We start from the raw sequence: 26,129 nt of genomic DNA on the forward strand, positions 1-26,129 counted from the left end.
ATTCTCTCTTCCACTCTCTTCTCCCCATACCATCCTCATTTGCCCTCTTCTGGTGTACCCCCTTTCTTTTTCCTCTCCTTCTTTCCCTCCTATTCCCCAACATGTCCAGCTTTCTGGGATAACTCATAGGCACTATTTGGTTCCTCTTTTGGTACTCAGAATCAAAAGGGCTGCTGGTCCCTGACCTACACCTTTCTAAGCCACCTTTTTGTGAATGAGATCATCCACAGTCCACCACAGGCTGAGCAGAGACAGCTTAGGAAGAAATGAAAAAAAAAAAAAAAAAATCCTAAAAACAAATTGCCGGCCGGCGCAGTGGCTCATGTCTGTAATCCCAGCACTTTGGGAGGCTGAGGCAGGTAGATCACGAGGTCAGGAGTTCAAGACCAGCTTGGCCAACATAGTGAAACCCCCATCTTTACTAAAAATACAAAAAAATTAGCTGGGCATGGTGGTGCATGCCTGTAGTCCCAGCTACTTGGGAGGTGGAGGCAGGAGAATCGCTTGAACCTTGGAGGTGGAGGTTGCAGTGGGCCGAGATCGTGCCACTCCACTCCAGCTTGAACAACAGAGTGAGACTTCGTCTCCAAAAAAAAAACAAAAAACCAAAAAAACCCAAATTGCCCTGTCTAGACTCAGTGTTCTCTGTGCACATCAGGGAATATCAGTTGCCCTGTTACACTGGTTTGTCTTGCCTTTTTAAATCAAGTAAACAACACAATGTGGACAGCACTCTCTTCCTTTTAGCAACCAGTTGTAGAATAAGGAGAGCTGGGTTCAATCTCCTTATTCACCATCAATCTGAATGACTTTGAACACATCCTCTCCCATCAGTTTCCCCATCCAACAATGCAAAAATTGGACTATATTAGGGAGTTCTCAATTTAGGATTCATGGGTAGGTTCAGCAGGGGGGTTCATCAACTCTGAAAAAATAATGTATGGAAATTTTGTGTTTTTTAATGGAAATTCTTATTGAGATTATTTATTTATTTGTTTATTTATTTATTTATTTTTGAGACAGAGTCTCGCTCTTGTTGCCCAGGCTGGAATGCATTGGTGTGATCTTGGCTCACTGCAAACTCCGGGTTGCAAACTCACGATGCAAACTCACGGGTTGAAGCGATTCTCCCACCTTAGCCTCCCAAGTAGCCTGGATTACAGGCACCCACCACCACACCCTGCTAATTTTTTAATTTTTAGTAGAGACAGGGTTTCACCATGTTGGCCAGGCTGGTCTTGAACTCCTGACCTCAGGTGATCCACCTGCCTTGGCCTCCCAAAGTGCTGGGATTATAGGCATGAGCCACCGGGCCTGGCCAAGATTATTTTTATTTATTTATTTATTTATTTGAGACAGAGTTTTGCTCTTGTCACCCAGGGTGGAGTGCAGTTGCGCAATCTTGGCTCACTGCAACCTCTGCCTCCTGGGTTCAAGCAATTCCTCCACCTCAGCCTCCCAAGTAGCTGGGATTACAGGTGCATACCACCATGCCTGGCTAATTTTTGTATTTTTAGTAGAGACAGGGTTTCACCATCTTGTCCAGGCTTGTCTCAAACTCCTGACCTCAGGTGATCTGCCCACCTCGGCCTCCCAAAGTACTGATATTACAGGCGTGAGCCACCACACCCGGCCTTATTGAGATAATTTTAGATTCACATGCATCTATAAGAAATAATACAGAGAGATCCCAGTTTCTCAGTGGTAACATCTTGCAGTATTATAGTACCATATCACAACTTGGAAATTGATATTGATTCAATTCACCTATCTTATTCAGATTTCCCCAGTTTTATATGCACATAATTGTGTGTGTGTTAGTATGGGTATTTAGTGCTATGCAATTGGGAATTTTCTTTTGCATGTGCTTTTTTTTTTCTGGGGAAAGTTTCTTAGCTTTCATCAGATTCTCTCAAGCATCAGAGATCCAAAAAGGGGTTTGAGTCCCAGCTCTGGGAAATCTAGAAGACCATTCCTGAACCTCCATAGCTCTCTATTTCAGCAATCAACATTTAATTAGCAATTACCCCACAGCAGGTATAGGAATGCATATGAAGGAGAGGTGGTAGAGAGGGGTGCTGAGAAAGCAGGGCAAGCCCGAAGTTGCATACTACACTGTCTACCGAGCTTATGCTCAGGGGAGACACACAGTCCAACAGGCAAACAAAGTATTTATTAAACATGCACAGAAGAGGGATGGCCTTGTTGCTTGGGGAAGCTGGGAAGTATTTCCACAGAAGCTGATGGTTTAGTTACATCTTTGAGGATAATCCAGAATTTTTCAGCTGAGGAGAGAAGAATTAATTGTTAAAATCATTCCCTCCAATCAGATCTATTCTAGATGTTTTGAAGAAAACATAGGAAACCATGCCTACATTTGTTTATTGTACACTGTTAAGGTGTCAGATTCAACTCCCATGTGCTGGTGCTGAGGCCAAGAGATTTTTTCCCCCTGAGTCTGTTTTCCACTATCTTGTCCAAATTGGATACCAGATCCTGTCTGCTTAGCTTGAGAAAGGCATTTTATCTCTGGTGCCTTGATGACATTAGAGCTTATATTTAAAGCATGAGTGATGAGAAGAGACCAAAGCTGAGACCTTGGCTCTGTCCCATCCATAGAGCTCTCTCCTCCTCTGCATCGAAGGCTCTAGAAGCCAGTCCTGCATTGTCTGGTGGGAGCCCGAGCTGGTCAGAGCCATGAGTAAAACATCTCTGCCCTCCAGTTGACTCTCCAGTCACTGGGATCTCCTATTCTCTCAAGAGCTCATCAGAAATCCTCAGGGGGACAAGAAATAAACATTTAAAAAAAGAAAAGAAAACCTTGTGGAGGGGCCAGGCGCAGTGGCTCATGCCTGTAACCTCAGCACTTTGGGAGGCCAAGGTGAGCAGATCGCTTAAGCTCAGGAGTTTGAGACAAGCCTGAGCAACATGGCAAAACCCCGTCTCTACTAAAAATCCAAAATTTAGGCAGGCGTGGTGGTGGGCAACTGTTGTCCCAGCTACTTGGGAGGTTGAGGTGTGAGGATTGCTTGAGTCCGGCAGGTGGAGGTTGCAGTGAGCAGAGATGGCGCCACTGCATTCCAGTCTGGGCAACAGAGCAAGACTCTGTCTCAAAAAAAAAGGAAAGAAAAAAAAAGAAACCCTCAGGGGCTTGGGCACTGGGGCGCCTCCATGTCTGTCCTCTCTATATTCGCTGGTTAGCTGCCTTGTGTCGGCTCTGGCTCAGACACCCCAAGGGGGCCTCTTTCTCTGTGTGAATTTCAGGTTCCTCATCAGGCCATTCAGTTCCCAGTACTGTTCTAGGAGAAATCATCTGAGTGTAGCCATTTCTGGGTTTGGGAGACCAAGACTCTACCATTGGGTACCCTTTGAAGAACCCTCTAGAAGCCCGATTCTAGAGGGTACCATTTCTGCACCATTTCTTATCATCCGTGTCCTCATGCAAGCTGTTTATCCCCTTAAATCTTAGTATCTTCATCTGTAACATGGGGATCATAATAGTACTATCCTCATAGGATTATTTTAAGCTTTAAATTAATTTCTGTAAAATTCTTAGCATATAAGTATATCTACATTAGTTATTACTAACATCTATTTTTATAATATGATTATTTTTGGTTATTAAAAAAACCTTCACGGCTGGACGTGGTGGCTCATGCCTGTAATCCCAGCACTTTGGGAGGCCTAGGTTGGTGGATCACTTGAGGTCAGGAGTTCGAGACCAGCCTGGCCAACATGGTGAAACCCCGTCTCTACTAAAAAAAATATGAAAACAACAACAACAAAAAACCTTCAACAAGAAAAAAAAATTAATCTTCACTATAGCAAATTTGTGAACTACTGCAAGTTTAAGGAAGAAACAATCATAACATCCAGAGATAAGTGCTATTATCATTTTGATGTACAGTATTCCCAGCTTAATTTTTTCTTGCTTTTTTTTTTTTTCTCTTTTTTTTTTGAGATGGAGTCTTGCTCTGTCGCCCAGGCTGGAGTGCAGTGGCGCAATCTCAGCTCGCTGCAGCCTCTGCCTCTGGGTTTCAAGTGATTCTCCTGCCTCAGGCTCCCAAGTAGCTGAGATTACAGGCACAGGCCACCATGCTTGGCTAATTTTTTTATTTTTGGTAGAAATGGGGCTTCATCATGTTGGCCAGGCTGGTGTCAAACTCCTGACCTCTAGTGATCCACCCCCCTCAGCCTCCCAAAGTGCTGGGATTACAGGCGTGAGCTACCTAGCTCCTGGCTGTCTTTTTGTTTTTGTTTTTTGTTTGTTTGTTTGTTTGTTTGTTTTGAGACATCGTCTTGCTCTGTCGCCCAGGCTGGAGTGCAATGGCATGTTCACAGCTCACTGTAGCCTTGACCTCCTGGGCTCAAGTGGTCTTCCCACCTCTGCCTCCTGAGTAGCTGGGACCACAGGCGCTTGCCGCTGCACCTGGCTAATTTTTGTATTTTTTGTAGAGATGAGGTCTCACTATGTTATCCAGGCTGGTCTCAAACTCCTGGGCTCAAGCGATCCTCCACCTCAGCCTCCCAAAATGCTAGGATTACAGATGTGAGCCACTGTGCCCAGCCCTTCCTTCCCAGCTTTTTTGGTGCATATATATACTTAGGGAAAATAAAAAACTGGGTTCATATTGTGTACTGTGTTATTCAACTGACATATTATGAGCATTTTCTCATATACTTAGATACTATTAGAAAATAATATTTTTAGAGAGTACCTAGTTTTCTAGCACATTGATATAACCCAATTTATATAACTAATCTATTAGTTTGGTATTAGATTATTTAGATTATTTCCTATTTTTATATTTGTAAATACTGTGGTAAATGTTCTTGTTCATAAATTTTTGTATGCATCTCTGCTTATTTCCTTAAGATAAATGCTTAGAAGTGAATTGACTGACTACACAAAAAGCTATACCCTGTTTTTGTTTTTTTAATGTCAGGTATACAGAATTAGATTAACCAGAATGCTTGGTTCATGGTTCACTCTCATAACTGGTATATGGATGGCCTGGTTTTGTTAATTTAGGTGGTAAATTCGTTAATAATGTAATCAGTACCTGTGAATTTATAACCCCAAACAAAAGCTAGGACCTTGACAAAACTAATATCCAACCATAGTTCCTCCTGCCCCCACTGCCCCATCTCCTTGCTCCCCACCCCAGACAATCATCCTGAATCCTGTGCTCATTTCCTTGCTTTCCTTTTTATATAGTTTTATTATACCTGTATATATTCCTTTTTTTTTTTTTTGAGACAAAGTCTCACTCTATTGTCCAGGCTGGAGTGCAATGGCATGATCTTGGCTCACTGCAACCTCTGCCTCCTGGGTTCCTGCCTCAGCCTTCCCAGTAGCCGGGATTATAGCCGTGTCCCACCACACCTGGTTAACTTTTGTATTTTTATTTTTATTTATTTATTTTTTTAAGACGGAGTCTCGCTCTGTCACCCAGGCTGGAGTGCAGTGGCACGATCTCAGCTCACTGCAAACTCCACCTCCCAGTTCAAGCGATTCTCCCGCCCCAGCCTCCTGAGTAGCTGGGACTACAGGCGCGCACCAACACATCTGGCTAATTTTTGTATTTTCAGTAGAGACGGGATTTCACCATATTGGCCAGGCTGGTCTTGAACTCCTGACCTCGTGATCCGCCCACCTCGGCCACCCAAAGTGCTGGGATTACAGGCATGAGCCACTGCTCCTGACAACTTTTGTATTTTTAGTAGAGACAGGGTTTCACCGTATGGCCTAGGCTGGTCTCGAACTCCTGACCTCAAGTGATCCACCCCGCCTCGGCCTCCCAAAGTGCTGAGATTACAGGCGTGAGCCACCACGCCTGGCCAATATCTGTACATATTCCTAAAGAATAGTTTTTAAATTGTTCTGAGTTTCATAAAAAAGGATATTATGTTGTATGTAATCTTTCAGGATTTATTTTATTTTTCACTTGATGTTTTGCTAAAATCCGTCTGTATCATTTCATTTCACTGTAGTTCATTCATTTTGACTGATGTAAAATAATCCAATACATAAATATACCGCAGTTTATAATCTACTCTCTTACTAATGGGCAACTGCATTGTTTCTAGGATTTAGTTCTTGCGCATGCTGCTATTATGAACATTATTGTCAATGTCTCCTGTTGTACCCGTGCAAGCATTTCTCTAGAAAATCAATTGACGCTTCCCCCAGCCATGGATGAGAGAGCCTCTGGATCCATATCCTCTGGTATTGATGTTTCCATGGTTTGGGATCTATGTTGTCAAGTTGCTTTCCAGGTGGTTAGATCAGTTTGCCTCTCCTCCAGCAATGTAGGAGAATGCCCATTGCCCCAAACTCCTTCCAACACTGGGAATCTTTAAAAGATTTTTGACCATTTCATAGGAGAAAGATAACATCTCCCTGCTGTTTAACTTTGTGGTAAGGTACTGACTGTTTCAAAAGCTGAGCGAGAAGGGATTTGGTTCAGAGAATCGTTCCCAGTCTGATAATTTCAGTGATATTTCTGGAACTGATTACCCAGTGGCTCAGATGCTTTCCCATGTCCTGAAAGAGGTGACACTGTTGGAAGGAGGGAGTGAGGGGGGCCAGGATGGGAAACAAGCCCAATCACCACAGTGCAAGCTTGTCTTCTGGTCCCAGCCCCTGCCAGTGTCAGATCACTTTTTCTCCTAATGAAATAGGCATTATCTCCCCCTACTCCCCACCCGAGAAAAGCCAGTATAATTCTACCCTTTGTTATTTGAATTGATAAATTTAAACCTCCTTCCCTCTCTGCAGTAAAAGAACTTTCTATTTTGGGCTCGGTGACATAGCCAACACCAAGCAGAGAGCAGCAGGCTGCAGCATGAGTTAATAGTTTTTCTTCAAGGGAGAGCGAATCCATAAGCAAACAGAAGGCCCTTCCAAACTGTGTCGTCTGCATAGCAACATGCAGCCCATTCGCCTGTCTTTATGCTGACGAATGTATTTCTGAAAGGCTGAAAATTGAATACTACCTAATCTTCAGAGGAAGCTGGTGCATTAATTCTGAATTAATCAGGTTTCTTAATTCCAATCAATTTCCCCCCTCCCCACCCTGTGTACCTAACACTGGAATAGGTACTGTCAGGGAAGGGAATTCTGTTTTCAAGTGGATTTCTAGTCACCAAAGATTTAAGGAGTGCCCAAAACATTTTTCCTAAGAATATGACTTCCTCTGCTAGTCTGTTTCCATGCATGAAATCCCCCATATTGGGGTAGAATCCTGGGTCTTACAAGCCCCCAGGCATGCATAGAGGCATGTTCAGTTTTTCTTATGGGAAGTTTCCAATACTCACAAAAGTAGAGATAATAATATAATAAACACCCATTACCTATTGCTTGGCCTCAACGATTAACAATATATGGCAGTCTTGTTTTATCTATACCCCACCCCTCCCTCACCATCATTTTAAAGCAAATCATGGTTATCTTCATATTTAAATACTATAAATTCTATAACAAATAAGGACTTTTTTCAATAACCACTATGTCACATATAAAACAATTAAAAATAATTCCTAACATCAACTGGTATCCAGCCAGAAATCAAATTGCCCTGACTTTCCTAAATGTCATTCTTTAATAGTTTATTCTAATCAGAAGCAAAACAATGTCATTTGTATTTGTTATATCTCTTATGTCTTTTTTAGTTTATAACATACATTGTGTATATATATGTGTGTGTGTATATATATGTGGGCATGTATATATGTGTATGTGTATTATTTTTCTTGTTGTTTTGTTTTTGTTTTTTGAGACAGGATCTCTCCCTGTTGCCCAAGCTAAAGTATAGTGGCACAATTATAGCTCACTATGGCCTCAAATTCCTGGGCTCAAGCGATCCTCCCACCTCGGCTTCTCTAGTAGCTGGGACTACAGGCACATACTCCCACGCCCAGGTATTTTTTATTGTATTTTTTTCTGGAGACAGGATCTTACTGTGTTGTCCAGGCTGGCCTTGAACTCTTGATTTCAAGTGATCCTCCCACCTTGGCCTCCCAAAGTTCTAGAGATTACAGGCATGAACCACTGTGCCCAGCCTTAATTTATAACAATTCTTCCTTTTTTTTTTATAGCCCTACTTTTTGGTGTTGTTGAAGATAATGGGTCTTTTAGTTATTATTGCTGTGTAACAAGCCACCCCAAACTTAGTGGCATAAAATAACAACCCATTTATTGTGTTTACCGAGTCTATGGGTCAGGAATTCAGAAAGGACACAGTTGGGGATGGCTTCTCTCAGCTCCAAGCTGTCTAGGGACTCAGCTGGGAAGATTCAGCCTGAGGATGACTTCACAACTGGGAGCTAGAAGCAGCTGAAGTCTTGTTTACTCACGTGTCAGTGGCTGGGCCTGACGCATTCAAAAACTAGGACTGCTGACCACAGCGCCTACACATGGCCTCTCTCTGTGCCTTGGCTTTCTCACAGAATGGCAAGTTAAACTTCTTACATAGCAGCTTAGGTCTACAAATGCAAGTGTTCCAGCCACAAAGTGGATGCTGTATCACTTTCCTTTTTGAGATGGAGTCTTACTCTGTCACTTGGGCTGGAGTGCAGTGGCACCATCTCGGCTCACTGCAACCTCCGCCTCCCAGGTTCAAGCGATTCTCCTGCCTCAGCCTCCCGAGTAGCTGGGATTATAGGCATGCACCACCACGCCCAGCTAATTTTTTGTATTTTTAGTAGAGACAGGGTTTCACCATGTTGGCCAGGCTGGTCTCCAACTCCTGACCTCAGGTGATCCACCCACCTCGACCTCCCAAAGTGCTGGGATTACAGGTGTGAGCCACCGTGCCCGGCTGCTGTATCACTTTTTATAACCTAACCTCAGAAATCACAGAGTGTTAGTTTTGCTGTCTTCTGTTGGGTACAAGTCACAAGCTTCCCCAGACTCAAAGAGAGTGGAATCAGACTCTACCTTTAGAGTAGCAAAGTTCCAAAAAAGCACGTAGGGTGGGCAATATTATTGCCCCCATTGGAGATTAGGACCATCAGTTGAGCCTGCCTTTCCTCCACCAGCCAGGAAAGATGTTGCAAACAATGGAAGCCTGGTGGAAGAGAGAAAGGGTGGAGTTTGTTTGCAGGGCCATATCCTACAGTTGTACATACTGTGCCATGAACAGCCAAGGAGATGAGCTGAGATGAATCCAGCTCTACTTGCCACACCTGTGCCTTACTGCGGGACTGCATCTCCAGGATGAAGAAGCACCTTTTCTAATATGCATAGATACCATATAGGCAAGAGGAGTCCCCACATGGATGGTAAAAGGTCATTTAACCTAACTTGAAATTATTGGGTATCTATGGAACACATGCTACTTTGGAGAATACTAGGGCTTGTTTCAGCTTAAGAGGCACACACAAGTAGGCCAAGAAATATCTTAGAGTATCTCAAAAATGATGCTGGGTTTACTCAAATGTTGTTTTAAAATTGCGTAACTTTTTTTTTTTTTTTTTTTTTTTTGAGACAGAGTCTTGCTCTGTTGCCCAGGCTGGAGTGCAGTGGCATGATCTTGGCTCACTGCAACCTCCGCCTCCCAGGTTCAAGCGATTCTCCTGTCTCAGCCTCCCAAGTAGCTGGGACTACAGGTGCCTGTCATCACACCCAGCTAATTTTTGTATTTTTAGTAGAGTTGGGGTTTCACCTTTTTGGTCAGACTGGTCTCCAAACTCCTGACCTCAGGTGATCCACCTGCCTCGGCCTCCCAATGTGCTGGGATTACAGGCGTAAGCCACCACGCCTGGCCCTAAAATGGTGTAATTTTTAGCACCAGGTACTTTTTATTTATTTATTTTGGTTTAGAGTTAGGGTCTCACTCCGTCACCCAGGCTGGTGTGTAGTGGCACAATCATAGCTCACTGCAGCCTTGAACTCCTGGGCTCGACTGCTCCTCCCACCTCAGGCTCCCAAGTGGCGAGGACTACAGGGGTGTGCCACCATGCCAGGCTAATTTTAAAATTTTTGTAGTGACATTGTGTTGCCCAGGCTGGTCTTGAACTCCTGGGCTCAAGCAATCCTCCTTCCTCAGCCTCCCAAAGTGCTGGGATTACAGGCTTGAGCCACCATGCCTGGCTCCACCAGGTACTTTTTGATTGCATTGGTCTAGAATGTTCTAGACCTATCTTTGAAGAAGCTGAGGCACTGTATCTCAATGCCTGAGGGACTAGCCCTATCCACATATTGCCAGCCTTGGCTCGATGCAAAAAGTGGGCACAGGATTTCTAGGAAACCAGGCCAAACGGAATTAGGGGTTTTCTTTTATTCTTTGTGGTGCCTATTCCTCATTAACATAGCTTTTACATTTTAGTTAGATCCCCAAGAAAGTACATGCTTTCATTTCTGTTTATGGGCATCAGGAAACTTTAAAAAATTACAGATAAAATGAGGTAACTTTCAAATATTTTAAAGAGCTGGAAAAGCCAGCACGGTGGCTGGCGTTCAGCTAGTAGCGCTAGCTACTGAGGAGGCTGAAGCGGGGGGATCACTTGAGCCCAGGAGTTTGAGACTGTAGTGTGCAATGATTGTGCCTGTGAATAGCCACTGCATTCCAGCTTGGGCAACATAGTGAGACCTGTGTCTCTTAAAAAAAAAAAAAAAAAGAGCAAGATAGCAAAAGAGCAAGACAGCATCATATATCCCTGAGTTTGATAAAGGTCAGCGTGTTATAAGACAGCTCACAGAATCCAGGTATAAATTTCTGTCAATAAGATTATTAAAAAGCTATGATCATGCTGTTAAAGCCATGCTAGTGGTCAACAGCTGGGTCAAGGGAAACCTCAAATGGCAAGGCCCAGAGCACTTAAGAAAAAAAAGAAATTATTAGGGCTCAGGTATAGAGTATTAAGTTAATTGCACTTTTCAGTTCATGGCTCATTATACTATGATCAGTCCATCCAAAGCCCCTTACTTTTCTTTTATTTTTTTTTTAGACGGAGTTTTGCTTTTGTCGCCAAGGCTGGAGTGCAATGGTGCAAATATATATATATATATTTTTTTTTGGTTTGTACGTATGCATTCATGTGAAGTGTTGTCATGCCCAGGGTCAGGTTCTGGTCCATGCTGAGGTCTGAAGGCAGTGGGTGGATGGGTGGCAGATAGCTGAAAGAACACTCAGAGGGCTGCAGGCAGATGAAGTATGGTTTTATTCAGCGGCTCTCTTACACCGTCTGTCTCTGTCTTGGCTGCTTGCTCTGGCTCTGCGGCTCCTGCCGCTCCCACACACAGCTGCACAGCCAGCTCTCCCTACAGGGTCAGCAGCTTAACTCTTTCTCTCTCTGGGCACAAGCCAAGCCGAGCCCTGGCTCCCCTCTGTCCATCTACTAGATGAAGAGCTTTGGCTCTCTCTCTTTCTCTGGGTGTGTGCTGTATGCACAGTGTCAGCAAGGCAGTTGTACCTTATACGAACAATAGTGGCTCCGAGCTAGGTGATGAGGCTTCCCATGTTATGGCTACATAACTGTGATTATATTACAAATGGAGTTATGCACCGGCATGCCAATCCCACTGAGTCATGCAGGATGTTTACCTTGGTCTATCCTTGACCAAAGCACATCCATGTACCTTACAAGTGTGTTGTTTGGTTTGCATGTATTTTAATTTACATTAGTATTATTGTGTTATATATCTCATTCTGTCTTCCTTTTTTTCACTTCTCACTTTGTTTTTAAGACCTATCTATGTTAGGCCAGGCATGGTGGCTCATGCCTGTAATCCCAGCACTTTGGGAGGCTAAGGCAGCAGGATCACTTGAGCTCAGGAGTTGAAGACCAGCCTGGGCAACATGGTGAGACCCTGTCTCTACAAAAAATATAAAAGTTTGCCAGGCATGTGGTGCTTGCCTGTAGTCCCAACTACTTGGGAGGCTGAAGTGGGAGGACCAGGAAGTCGAAGCTGCAGTGAGCTGAGATCATGTCACTGCACTCCAGCCTGGGCAACAGAGTGAGATCCTGTCTCAAAAAAACAAAAACAAAAACAAAAAAAAACCCTATACATCTTGCTATGTAAACATCTAGTCCATGATTCTGACTGCTGCAGAGTACTCCACAGTGTGCACCCGCCACATTTGTCCTCTCTGCTTCCCCAGTACTGGGCACCCCCAAGTGCCTCCAACTTCCCACCACCAAGACAATGCTGCCATAAGCAGCCACATGTGTGATTCATTTTGGGCCCATGTGGGAATCTTTAGGCAGTCTCTTGCTTATATGGTGTATTTATGTGCCTCAGAAAAGGCACCTTTTCAGCCAGGCATGGTGGCTCACACCTATAATCCCAGCACTTTGGGAGGCCGAGGTGGGTGGATCACAAGGTCAGGAGTTCAAGACCAGCCTGGCCAACATAGCGAAACCCCATCTCTACTAAAAAAAATAATAATAATACAAAAATTAGCCGGGCATGGTGGTGTGCACCTGTAGTCCCAGCTACTCGGGAGGCTGAGGCAGGAGAATCACTTGAACCCAGGAGGCGGAGGTTGCAGTGAGACAAGATCGTGCCACTGCACTCCAGCTTGGGCAACTGAGCGAGACTTCTTCTCAAAAAAAAAAAAAAAAAAAGGCACCTTTTCCTCCTGAAGGATGCAGCCCCAACAGTAAAGCTGAAGGTTCAGCAATGTGGAGCTCAGGTTGGGTTTCAGCTCCTACTCACTCCCTCAGGTGGAGCCTAGTTGAGGATATAGTCTGTAAAACTGTGGGACGTGGCCCCGCAAACAAACATCCCCTCATTCTCACTTCCACCAGGTTTCTGTTTGCAACATCTGTCCTGGTTGGTATAGGAAAGGGGAGGGTGTCAATTGACACAGAAATCTCATCATAGAATATGCATATACTTAATTTGACCAACCAGTGCCATATTGCAAGAGCACTTTATACATGGGCAGACAACACAGTTTGTGTGCGTTCCACAGGAACTGGAAAGTCAGGTATGGCTGCAGCACACTGGTGGTAGAGCAGATGTGCCTGCCTGAGGCCAAGGTACTGCACTCGCCCACTTTGTCTTGGAGATGACAGAGAAACATCTTTTCCCTTAACACTACTGTCTTCTCATGTGTAGAACACAAGCAATGTGACTGGCCTCATATACCCAGGTCAGCAGCTCTGAGTGGCTCTGCCACAAGTGGTGGAGCTCTGGTCCTGAGCCATCCTGCGTTTGCCCTTTGGTGAGCAACCTGTGCCAGACACAAATAGAGACTGACAGTTCCCACTGAAGGACACCGGGACAGGCATAGATTCAGCCATCCAGGACAGTTCTATTAAACTGGTAAGGTTTAAAACTCATCAGAAATTCTTAGAATTCTTGAATTGATCTGAATTCCATTCAGATACATTTAAGCTCTCTTAAAACAACCATGTATGGAGGTAAATGAAGCACCTAAATTATAAAGAAAGCTGTTATTCATTTTCATGCCGATGTTTTCTCATGTCAAATGAGGATAATCACAATGAGAACTTCTATAAGAAGACAGAAGACACAATTCATGATGTTTTGGGAAGGAATCAATGAATTTTTCAGGTGATTTCTGAAAGAGGATCCCAGAAATCAAACAATGACTATCTTTCTTGTGCTCATGAACTTAGAATTACACCTCAGGACTTACAATAAGCCTGGGTAACAGCCCATTATGCAAGGATGTGAATCACTCTGAATACCACAGCTATGACCATTATTATGGGCAATTATAAGTAAGCAAGGAGGTGGGCTTTGTAAAACAGTATGAAGGAACAGAGGGAGAAAGGTATACACCAGTATGTGCATAAACAAACAATCAGAATCCAGAAGATATTTGCTACCAAGGGGGCCTAAACATAAAAACCATAATATAAGCTCGGCATTCAGAAAGATGAGCACAGGTTAAAACCTGGAGATGGCTGCTATGTGACAAGACAGACACAGAGATTCACAAATGGCCTGGATGGTTCCCCTAAGACAAAGACATCCACCATCCAGTGGTGCCTGACCTATCCTTTTTGAAGGGTTCAGCATGGCTTTATTCCCTTCTATCCCTTGCCCCAGAAATGCATCACCCCCTCAGGGTCCTAGAGCCTACCTGTTCCTGCAGTGTCTCTTGGTTAGATCCCCGTCCCTATATCCTCGGAGTCATTAACTAACTCACATCTTTGGGCTCTTGATGTTCCATTTAAAAAGGTCAGCATTGGCTTCTACTCCATGTGAATCCAGAGTCAGCATCTTTCCCTGCTGTGTCAGCCCAGGCCCTGCTCTTTTATCTTGAAGAATCGGCTCCTGTAGCTCATTGCAAGGTCTCATTTTGAGTTTGGATTCTCAGGCTACCTTTACCATCCTCCCTTCTACTTGATTCAAAGTCTAAAGTGTGCCATGTTTGTTTATTTGTGTATTTATTTATTGGATTTAAAATATCTTTCTCCTGAGAGGCTCAAAGCTCATAAAAATTTTTCAAGGAGCAGCTACTTAATAATGATTAAGAAGTTATGCTACCATATGACTAATCCAGAAATAGGCCCAAATTAAGGCAAGGAAGATTTGAGTTGGCTCCTGAGGAAGTATTTGACAAAAGAGGAAACACAAGGTTGGACTAGGCTATGGGCACAGGACTTGATGGAACTTCATCTCATCCTGGAGTTCTTCAAGGAGGAGACAGAGCCGGGGATCTCACATAGGCTATACTCGAGGATTGCCTGCCTGCAAGCAGGGAAAAGCCAGGGCTCCTTTTATATCGGGGAAAACTTCAGAAGGGTGGCTAGGTGTTATACTTTCAAGCTATAATTCTGTATTCTTAATGATTGAAAAGCACCTATTTCTAGAGTAATAATTAGGACTGAGAGCCTGCCTAGGATTCCAAGAGCTCAAATGATGGGACATGTCTGGCCTTCTGGGCCCTGGAGTGTGGGCCTGTTCACTGCTCATCTTCTTTTTTCTTTTTTTTTGAGACGGAGTCTCCCTGTGTCACTCAGGCTGGAACGCAGTGGTGCGATCTCAGCTCACTGCAACCTCTGCCTCCCGGGTTCAAGTGATTCTCCTGCCTCAGCCTCCTGAGTAGCTGGGACTACAGATGCGTGCCACCACACCTGGCGAATTTTTTGTATTTTTAGTAGAGATGAGGTTTCACCGTGTTAGCCAGGATGGTCTCAGTCTCCTGACCTCGTGATCCGCCTGCCTCAGTCTCCCAAAGTTCTGGGATTACAAGCATGAGCCACTGCACCCAGCCTCTTAGCCACTTTTATAGGGCCAAGGGAAGTGGAATCTTAAGTGCTAATGTCCATTTAGTTGAAAAAAACTTCCAAATAATCAAATCTTACCTGTTATATCCAAGCCACACTTGCCAGTTATCCATTCCCAACTACTATACAAGGTTTCTACTAAAGAAAACTTTCCAGAAGTATTGAACAATGCAAACAGAGAAGATCTGACATTTCTTTTTTTTTTTTTGAGATGGAGTTTCGCTCTTGTTGCCCAGGCTGGAGTGCAATGGCGTGATCTCGGCTCACTGCAACCTCTGCCTCCCAGGTTCAAGCGATTCTCCTGCCTCAGCCTTCTGAGTAGCTGAGATTACAGGCATGCATCACCATGCCTGGCTAATTTTTGCATTATAGTAGAGACGGGGTTTCTCTATGTTGGTCAGGCTGGTCTCGAACTCCCGACCTCAGGTGATCCTCCCACCTCGGCCTCCCAAAGTGTTGGAATTATAGGCGTGAGCCACCACGCCTGGCCATGAAGATCTGACATCTCTAGAATTCCCACAAGCTGCTCAGGTGAATGGGCCAGCCCCAACAACCAGCAGTGCTCCATCCCTTCTCAGCTGGGGCCTGAGAACACGTGAGTGAGAAAGTTTCGCCCTGTTGCCTCAGCCGAAAGCTAGGGAATCCTAGCTCACATATCAGGTTCCTTAAGCAATGATGAATCTTCTTCACTTCCTCCTTTATTTCCTTACCAAGAGAGTAGTTCCCAGTTTCAGTGTGGAGGCCAGAAAGGACAAGATGACATCACCCTTCCCCCACAGCAATTGGCTCAGTCATTTTAGCAGGTTGCTTAAGAGATAAGTCACCCTCTCTACACTTCTTTTTGAAAGCCAAAACTAGAGATTATAGTTCTCAATATAGGGCAGCTGTTAACCTATCCCTTGATTCCTATCAGCCTAAGATCCTCAAAATAGGCCCCCAAGGAATGTCTCTAGGACTTGGGTGGAGGCAGAGAGTTGTCTCATATACTGAACTGTTGAGGAGACCTGGCTTCTAGTCTGAGCCTCGGTGCATAACTATGACCTTGAGCAAGTTCCTGCACACTCAGAGCCTTTGGATCACCTTTAAAATAATGCTATGATCTTTCTCAACAATAACATTTTCTTTCTTTTTTAATTTTACTTATTTATTTATTTATTTTTTTGATACAGAGTCTCACTCTGTCGTGCAGGCTGGAGTGCAGTGGTGCAATCTTGGCTCACTGCAACCTCCGCTTCCTGGGTTCAAGCGATTATCCTGCCTCAGCCTCCCGAGTAGCTCGGATTACAGGTGTGTGCCACCACACTCGGTTAATTTTTGTATTATTAGTAGAGACAGGGTTTCACCATGTTGATAATGCTGGTCTCGAGCTCCTGACCTCAAACGATCCACCCACCTCAGCCTCCCAAAGTGCTGAGATTACAGGTGTGAGCCACCACACCCAGCCTAAAATTTCTTATAGAGATGTGAGGGTGGTCTCACTATGTTGCCCAGGTTGATCCTGAACTCCTGGCCTCAAGCAATACTCCCACCTAGGCCTCCCAAAGCATTGGGATTACAGGTGTGAGCCACCACACTTGGCCAACAATAAATTTTTCTACAACTCTATGCTAAAAGAGGAAAATGGGCTACAGCTGCTTCAGAAGACTTATGGTGGCAAGTTCACCTACTCAGAAGACGCACACCAATAAGAGACAGACCAACAATGGTGGACACAGCCACCTGAGGATAGGTCCATGGTCCCCACCACTTGGGAATAACTGGGTCACTGGAAAACATGGCTGCCATCCCCAACCCTGTTTCTCTCCTATTTCTCTCCTCTCACTTCTCTACCCTGAGACTAGATTATTTCTATTTTACAGGAAGAAAAAGTGTGATACATTCTCCCGAGCTTCAGAGGGAATCACTGTCAGTGACTGAATTGAACTCAGATGTTTCTGACACATAAACCAACATTTACATAATCACTATCCCTTTGCCAGCCTTTTGAAAAATGTTGACTTACACTGTTTGATCTCATATCTTGTCTTTAACAATTTATTTTCTCATACTTGAGACATCATAGTACTTACAGCCATAGGGTGAGGGGCCAGTTAAATAGAAAGTCCTGCCGCAATGAGGTTACTAATCTAATGAAAGGGAAGTCAGAGGTAAAAAAGCTCTAAGAACACAGATAAAAGGCACAGACAAATGCATCCACAACTAATCACAGCTGTACAGAGTTAGTGTAGGCTTGGAGACAGTAGGCGGATTGAATAGTGTACTATTTATTAAGAAGAGAAATTACTGGCCAGGCGCAGTGGCTCATGCCTGTAATTCCAGCACTTTGGGAGGCCAAGGCGGGTGGATCACCTGAGGTCAGGAGTTCAAGACCAACCTGGCCAACATGGTGAAACCCCGTCTCTAGTAAAAATACAAAAAAATTAGCTGGGTGTGGTGGCACATGCCTGTAAACCCAGCTACTCGGGAGGCTGAAGCAGGAGAATAGCTTGAACCAGGGAGTCCGAAGTTGCAGTGAGCAGAGATTGCACCACTGCACTCCAGCCTGGCAACACAGCGAGACTCCGTCTCCAAAAAAAAAAAAAAGAAAGAAAGAAGAGAAATTATTGGGCATGCACCTATTTCAAGAAACAATTCATTAGTATTTCACCCCCAAATCTAAACATTGCTAATTCTGTTCTATACCTAAACAGTGATCATTTTTAAGTTATTTATAATTTCAAACATAGACAACAGCAGACCTTTTGTAAAGCCAATAATTATTCACTAATTTTTAAATTATTTATTCATTTATTTATTTTTTGAGATGGACTCTCGCTCTGTCACCCAGGCTGGAGTGCAGTGGCACAATCTTGGCTCACTGCAATCTCCGCCTCCCGGGTTCAAGCGATTCTCCTGCCCCAGCCTCCCAAGTAGCTAGGATTACAGGTGCCTGCCACCACGCCTAGCTAATTTTTTGTACTTTTAGTAGAAATGGGGTTTCACCATGTTGGCCAGGCTGGTCTTTAACTCCTGACCTCATGATCCACCTGCTTCGGCCTCCCAGTGTGTTGGGATTACAGGCGTGAGCCACTGCACCCAGCCATTCACTAATTTATATAGTGAATAGTATAGTAATCCCCCATGTACCCATTATCCAGCTTCAACAATCATCAACTCATGGCCATTATTATTTTGTCTGCACTCCAACTGACTTCCTCCATCCTGTGTTGTTTTGAAGCAAATCTCAGGCATCGTAATTTCAACTTTAAATCTTTAATATTTATCTCTAAAAGATAAAAACTCATTTTAATGAAATCACTCCAATACTTAAAATTAATAATCCTATAATATCCAGATGATGTTTTAGGCAGCAAATGAAAAACGTTGGCCACTGGAGAGATGTGAAGTACTGTCACTCTCACAGGCTCTGCAGTTAAATGGGACATGTTTCTAGCTTCGCTGATAAGACCCCATAAAGTGGGTGATGAGATTTCACAGCAAACCTAATTTTTTATTCTTTGTTCATTCTGCAACCTCTGCCTCCCGCGTTCAAGCGGGAAATCATGAGAATGAACTCTCCATGAAAGGAAGATTAGAGAACCTGCTTCCTCATGAACAACTCAAAAGTTCCCCTTTGGAGAAGTAGAGATTCCATGTCATGAGCCAATGCCATGGTGTCACACGTTGTGTCAGAGCTACACACATAGCTCAGGAATGTGAGTGAGCACAGTGGACAAGGGAAGTACTTGTACATCCAGAGCACAGTCCAGAAGCAACAGTCTACGGGAGTTTCCCCAGGCCTGATGCTGCTGGTTTCTGTTTTGTTGGAAATATTTTAAGAATTTGACTTTTTTATTTATAGGTTTATTTCACCTATTTAGTGCCATTCACAAGGGTTAGAAGAAAACATGGAGTCATGTAAAAAAAGGTTTTTTGTTGTCATTTTGTTTTTATAGATTTAGGGGTACAAGTGTGGTTATGTTACATGGATATAGTGCATAGCGGCGAAGTCTGGGTTATTTCATGTAACCATCACCTGAATAGTGCACATCAGGCTCATTAAGTAATTTTTCATCCCTTACTCCCCTCTCACCCTTTTAAGTTTCAAAAAACAGTTTTAGTTATAAGGGATATATGGAAATTTGCCATATTCCTTTGTAACAATTGATTGTCAATGTTCCTTTAAAGAATGTTATATAGGCTGGGCATGGTGGCTCACACCTGTAGTCCCAGCACTCTGGGAGGCTGAGGCAGGAGGATCACCTGAGGCCAGGAGTTTGAGACCAGCCTAGCCAACGTGGCGAAACCCCGTCTCTACTAAAAAATGCAAAACTTAGCTGGGTGTAGTGGCATGTGCCTGTAATCCCAGCTACTTGGGAGGCTGAGGCTGGAAAATCACTTGAACCTGGGAGGCAGAGGTTGCAGTGAGCTGAGATCGCACCACTGGATTCCAGCCTGGATGACAGAGCAAGACTCCATCTCAAATAAATAAATAAATAGTAAAGAATGTTATATAAACAGAGGTCAATTTATGCAGTTCCTAAAGATTCATGGGCAAAAAATTTTATAAACCAAATCCTATTTTAAAAGCTTTAATATAGATCACATAAAAAAATAAGAATTATTCCCTAATTTATGTTGTTTGGAGTCTAAGTTTTTGAACACAGGTTTTTTTTTTTTTTTTCCTTAAAATGAAACAATCTCAACTAGGCTTGCAGGATTACATATTCCTGGGGCTATGCATGCCTTTTCACTCCTGCGCCACTACTGCAATAGCCACCCAACTGGTTTTTATGCTTCTCATCCCGCCCCTTCATACTGAGTTGTCTTCCTAAAGTACATATCTAGTCCTGCCACTTCACTAATAGGCATTTAATGTTTCCATCACCTTCCAAAAATCTCCCAGTTCCTTAGCATAGCATGCAAGGTTCTCTGTGACCTGTCCCTGACTTACCAAACAACTTTATTTCCCTCTGCTCTGCTCTGCACCCTCCATATACTCCATCCTCCAGCCATATCACTAGTAAATGCTTTTAGAACATAGTCCATATTTTTCCAAACACTGAACCACTGAATTCATTTCTAGAACCAGGGCCAGTATAGCGCAGTGTTTAAGAGCTACCCTAGGCCGGGGCGCGGTGGCTCACACCTGTAATCCCAACACTTTGGGAGCCAAGGCAGGTGGATCACCTGAGGTCGGGAGTTCGAGTCCAGCCTGACTATCATGGAGAAACCCCATCTCTGCTAAAAATACAAAATTAGCCAGGCGTGGTGGCGCATGCGTGTAATCCCAGCCACTCAGGAGGCTGAGGCAGGAGAATCGCTTGAACCCAGGAGGCAGAGGTTGCAGTGAGCAGAGATTGTGCCATTGCACTCCAGCCTGGGCAACAAGAGCGAAACTATCTCAAAAAAACAGAACTACCCTTTATTTCAGAGTGGGTAGAATCCTGGCTCTGTCACTTACCAGCTGTGTGACTTTGAGAAAATCACTTAATTTGCCTGAGCCACAAGTTTCTTCAGCTCTAAAATAGGATGATGAGGCTGAGCACATTGGCTCATGCCTGTAATCCCAGCACTTTGGGAGGCCGAGGCAGGAAGACTGCTTGAGCCCTGGAGTTCAAGACCACCCTGGGCAACATAGCAAGACCACCCATCTCTAATTTATTAAATTTTATGGAAAACTAAATAAATAAAATGGGATAAGGGTATATTTCTCATGGAGTTGCTGGGAGGATTCAGTTGGATTAGGCATGTCAAATGCTTAGCACAATGCCTGGCACAGTTCAATATATGATAACTCTTATCCTCTAAATTTCAATCTGTTAAGATCCAGCTATTTGTCAAGACCTAGCTTAGCTGATACCACCCTGTGAAGCCTTTCCAGTTCCTCCAGCTGAAAGTCATCTCTTCTCTTCTGGGATCCCACAGCTCATGCACAGTCTCTTTCTCATCCCTAACTACTTTCTTGTACTCTAATTATTTATATGCACATCTTTTCTGCTCTGCTTTAATGAATCCCTGCTACGTGCTAAGTGCCATAAGTTCCATGGGGGAATAAAAGATGAAGAAAACTTGGTTCCTTGCTGTACAACTGTTCACATTCTAGTTAGCAAACAGGGCAATTCAAATACAAATCACCAATGTTTGTTGAATAAAGTTGAGGCTCATGATCATCATTATAGGTTTCTGTTCCTCTGAGGTTCTCTTTTACAGAAGAATCTCAAAGTGTAAGCTAGATTTTAGGCCCAGGACCATTTCCCTACTATTAAGCAGAATTTATCTCTTGAGGGCAAATACAGTGAAATATAATTTAACATAGCTGAGTTTAGTGTACTATCAAGGGAAAAGTAATATTAGCGATGTCAGAGTCAAGTGATACCATTGTACTATGACTTCCTCTGCTCCCAAAGCTTTTGCCAAAATAAATACACAGTATTGGACCTAAAATATTGCATAGGGCTATGAATCACTTCTAGCCTCCTTTTTCTGAGGAGGTAGTTGTGATGAGCATTCTTGGTATACTTGCAATTCAAGGCAGAGCAGATGGTGAAGGCTGCATGCCCATACTGCATCCTCTGATCCTGTCTGCAGATGCTCAAGGCCATGAGGTAAACAGCCCCTTTGGGCTTCCAATCCTAACTGCTGAAGGAGTCCTCTCTCTTGTACTAAATGACACTTTAAGTCACTGCCAGGTTCTGAATGTCATCAAGACTTCAAATGAGGCTGTTCAGGCTCCTGCATCACCCAAATACCAAAAGATGACACCTGTAGCGCCTACCACATGAGGAAACAGAGCAGCTGGACAGCATATTTTGACCATGTGAACGGGGCACATGTCATCAGGTTGGCCTCTCATGAAATGACTGCCCTGGGCTGCCAGAGAAAAAGTGGCTTGTTCTCCTGGGCAAGATACCCACCCCCTTTCTTCTCTGCCCTTCTCTCCAGGCTGGCTGAGAATGACAACCTTGTGATAGGTCTAGGCTGGTTTCCTCACTCTATCTCCAGAGTTGTAATTCTGTGGGTAACTATGAGAGAGGAAGTTTTACTCACATATGGGCCCTTCCATGTTTCTGAACATAATGTGTTTCTGAAACATATCGAAAAGACAAATGTATGAAAGTCAAACAATAGGCTTAAATGTGTTAAGGGCAGTTCATTCCCAGAAAGCTAAAAATATTATGAAATGCCCAATTATATTTCACATTTTAATCACCGCATTGAACAATGTATTTTTAGAATTTGTAGATATTGTTTCTTTTTCTTTTTTGGAGACAGGGTCTTGCCTCTGTTGCCCAGGCTGGAGTGCAGCGGTGTCATCACAGCTCCATGCAGCCTCAGCCTCCTTGGGCTCAGGTCATCCTACCACCTCAGCCTCCCAGGTAGCTGGGACTACAGGTGCACACCACCATGCCCAGCTAATTTGTTATATTTTCAGTAGAGATGGGGTTTTGCCATGTTGCCCAGCCTGGTCTTGAACTCCTGGGCTCAAGTGATCCACCTGCCTCAGTCCCCCAAAGTGCTGGGATTACAGGCATGAGCCACAGCACCCAGCCTCCTTTTATTCTTAACAACTGAATATATGTCAGCTGGCACGTGACTAAGAGTTCAGATGAGGCTAAAAATTCATTGCTCTCAGTGCCTCTGAGGAGCTTGTCTTTGTCTTCTTTCAGCACACTTATGAGAGCAATGCTTCCAATCACTAGCACCAGCAGCCTCATTTTTTTTCCCAATTCTACTCATTTTTGTTCTTACAAAAAACAGGAAAATAGGCCAGGCGCGGTGGCTCATGCCTGTAATCCCAGCACTTTGGGAGGCCAAGGCAGACGGATCATGAGGTCAGGAGATCAAGACCATCCTGGCCAACATGGTGAAACCCCATCTCTATTAAAAATACAAACAAAATTAACTGGGTGTGGTGGTGCGTGCCTGTAATCCCAGCTACTCGGGAGGCTGAGGCACGAGAATTGCTTGAATCCAGGAGGCAGAGGTTGCAGTGAGCCGAGATCATGCCACTGCACTCCAGGCTGGTGACAGAGTGAGACTCTGTCTCAAAAAAAAAAGGAAAATAATGAAATTGTCATTGAAACACCACTGTGCCAACAACACAGAGCAACTGGCAAGACTGCATGCATTAGACATGCATTGTCTAATGCCACGCTGCAGCAGCCTAAATGTTGGATGAGAGCCTGAATGTAAGACTAGGCTAAGAAGCTGTCAGCACTGTACAGTACCATTCAGGTCACAGTCTACTTACCCGGACATTATCTCATTTGGTTATTTCCTCACTCTTTCATCTCACCCCACACTCTTCACTTTTAAGGAAGAGCAATGATGGTAAGATTATGGAAATCAGTATTTGCTTAGCATGAATTATTAGTAAACAAGTATTATTTATTTTACTCAATACGGTAAATCCTGAGTAACTGCATAACCATCTAATGAGATGTTAAGAAGAAAGACTTTAAAGGAGCTCTTTACACAAGGACCACAGGAAGCATAAAAAAACCAACAACATTAAAGAGTTAATAAATATCAGTGATGAGGCTGGGCGCAGTGGCTCACGCCTGTAATCCCAGCACTTTGGGAGGCTGAGGTGGGAGGATCACCTGAGGTCAGGAGTTTGAGACCAGCCTGGCCAATATGGTGAAAGCCCATCTCTACTAAAAATACAAAAATTAGCTGGCCATGGTGGCAGGTGCCTGTAATCCCAGCTACTCAGGAGGCTGAGGGAGGAGAATTGCTTGAACCCAGGAGGCAGAGGTTGCAGTGAGCCAAGATCGCGCCATTGCACTCTAGCCTAGGCGACAGGAGCGAAACTCCATCTCAAAAAAAAAAAAAAAAAAAATTCAGTGATGTACAAACCAGGCATTTGAGGAAAATGCTCTTGGGTCCTACAAGCCACCTGAAGAAGTCTATATTCTTAACCCATCAATGGAGTGAGAAAACTGCGCTTCACTAGAGTGAGATCTTCAGCATGGGGTAGCATATCAGCAAGTTAAAAATAAAATAAAAAAAATAAATAAAACAAAGACTTGGCCAGGCACAGTGGCTCACGCCTGTAATCCCAGCACTTTGGGAGGCTGAGGTGGGCAGATTGTTGAGGTCAGGAGTTCGAGACCAGAACTTTAGACTTTAGTAGAGACCCATCTCTACTAAAATACAAAAAATTAGCCGGCCATGGTAGTGTGTGCCTGTAGTCCCATCTACTTGGGAGGCTGAGACACAAGAATCACTTAAACCCAGGAGGTGAAGGTTGCTGGGAGGCAAAGGTTGCAGTGAGCTGAGATTGTGCCACTGCACTGTAGCCTGGGTGACAGAACGAGACTCTGTCTCACCAAAAAAAAAAACAAAACAAAAAAAAACACAACAATAACAAAACAAAAATAAAGACTTGATTCAAACAGAATGTGAAAAATGACACATGAGAAATTTGGGAATTTGAACACTGGATATTTGATGATATTAAGAAACTGTTGGCCGGGTGCGGTGGCTCAAACCTGTAATCCCAGCACTTTGGGAGGCTGAGGCGGGCAGATCACTTGAGGTCAGGAGTTTGAGACCAGCCTGGCTAACATGGCGAAACCCCGTCTCTACTAAAAATACAAAAAATTAGCTGGGCATGGTGGCAGACGCCTGGAATCACAGCTACTCCAGAGGCTGAGGCAAGAGAATCTCTTGAACCCAGGAGGCAGAAGTTGCAGTGAGCCGAAATCAGGATACTGTACTCCAACCTGGGCCACAGAGTGAGACTTTGTCTCAAAAAAAGAAACTGTTAATTATTTGTGGTGTGATAAGTGATTATATCTTTATAAAAAGAACCCTAAGCTTTTAGAAACACATACTGAAATATTTAGGAAAGAATTATATGATGTCTGGAATTTACTTCAAAATAATACAAGAGGGTGGGAAATGAATGGGGTAATAGATGAAACAAAACTGACCACGTGTTGATAACTGTTAAAGCTGGGTGATGAGTAACAGGAGGAATTATGAGAATCTTATTATGAGATTCTGTTTACTTGTGTATATGTTTGAAATCTCCCGTAACAAAAAGTTTGTAAAATGTTGGGGGATTGGAAACATAAATTAAAACTGGATACAAAGAATCCTGCCACATCAACATGGACAAACATTAAGAAAAATATTGGGGGCCAGGCGTGGTGGCTCACACCTATAATTCCAGCTCTTTGGGAAGCCCAGGCAAGAGGATGGCTTGAGCCCAGGAGTTTGAGACCAGGCTAGGCAACACAACAAGACCCTATCTCTACAAAAAAAAAAAAAAAAAAAAAAAGAAAAGAAAAGGAAAAAAAAAAGAAAGTAAAGAAAAGAAAAATTATCCAACCATTATCTGGACATAGTAGCACGTGCCTATAGTCCTAGCTGCTCTGGAGGAGGATCGTTTGTGCCTAGGAGTTACAGGCCGCAATGAGCTGTAAGCATGCCACTGCACTCCAGCCTGGGTGACAAAGTGAGACCCTGTCTCTAAATAAAAATTTAAAAATAACATTGGGAAAAAGAGTTGCAGAAGGATAGGACCAAATGATGCCATAATTCCACGTATATAAAATGCCAAACATGCCTAACAATGCAATACGAACCTTTAAGTGTACATGCATATGTCAGTAAAAGTAGGAAGACCAGCATAGAAAGGAGTGGTACAAATTTCAGAAATGTGGTTACTGGGGATGCAGGAAGGGGAATACAATGGGGGAGGGTTACACAAAGGGCTTCCACTATTTTTGTAAAGTCTTAGACCTTTTTGTTGTTGTTTTGGGACAGAGTCTCCATCTTATGGCTCAGGCTGGAGTGCAGGCTGTGATCATAGCTCACTGTAACCTCCAACTCCTGGGATCAAGCATCCTCAGTCCCTGAAGTAGCTGGGTCACACAGTGCCCACCAAAACTGGCTAATTTTTGTATTTTTAGTAGTGACCGGAT

The 26,129-nt window shown here is 43.7% G+C and overlaps 1 protein-coding gene across 12 annotated transcripts in view; it reads right to left on the bottom strand.

The window, feature by feature from the left end:
- Positions 1-2,152: 2,152 nt before the first annotated feature.
- CDKL3 (cyclin dependent kinase like 3) overlaps positions 2,153-26,129 on the bottom strand; it is a 137,812-nt gene continuing 113,835 nt past the window's right edge. For 6 of the 12 annotated variants that reach the window (XR_010157004.1, XM_063810662.1, XM_063810668.1 and 3 more), the window contains 2 exons: positions 8,942-9,071; positions 2,155-2,285 (listed from right to left, as the gene is read on the bottom strand). Coding sequence is in view for 7 of the 12 variants with exons in the window: in XM_063810662.1 (XP_063666732.1) it covers positions 8,987-9,071 (85 nt within the window). In the remaining 5 variants the exon portion in view is untranslated. Of the gene's footprint in view, positions 2,286-8,941; positions 9,072-26,129 lie in introns of all 12 variants that reach the window. The other 6 variants (XR_010157005.1, XR_010157006.1, XR_010157008.1 and 3 more) reach the window with 4 other exon arrangements.

The sequence above is a fragment of the Pan troglodytes genome, chromosome 4, assembly GCF_028858775.2.
Source record: "Pan troglodytes isolate AG18354 chromosome 4, NHGRI_mPanTro3-v2.0_pri, whole genome shotgun sequence".
Lineage (NCBI taxonomy): Eukaryota > Metazoa > Chordata > Mammalia > Primates > Hominidae > Pan > Pan troglodytes.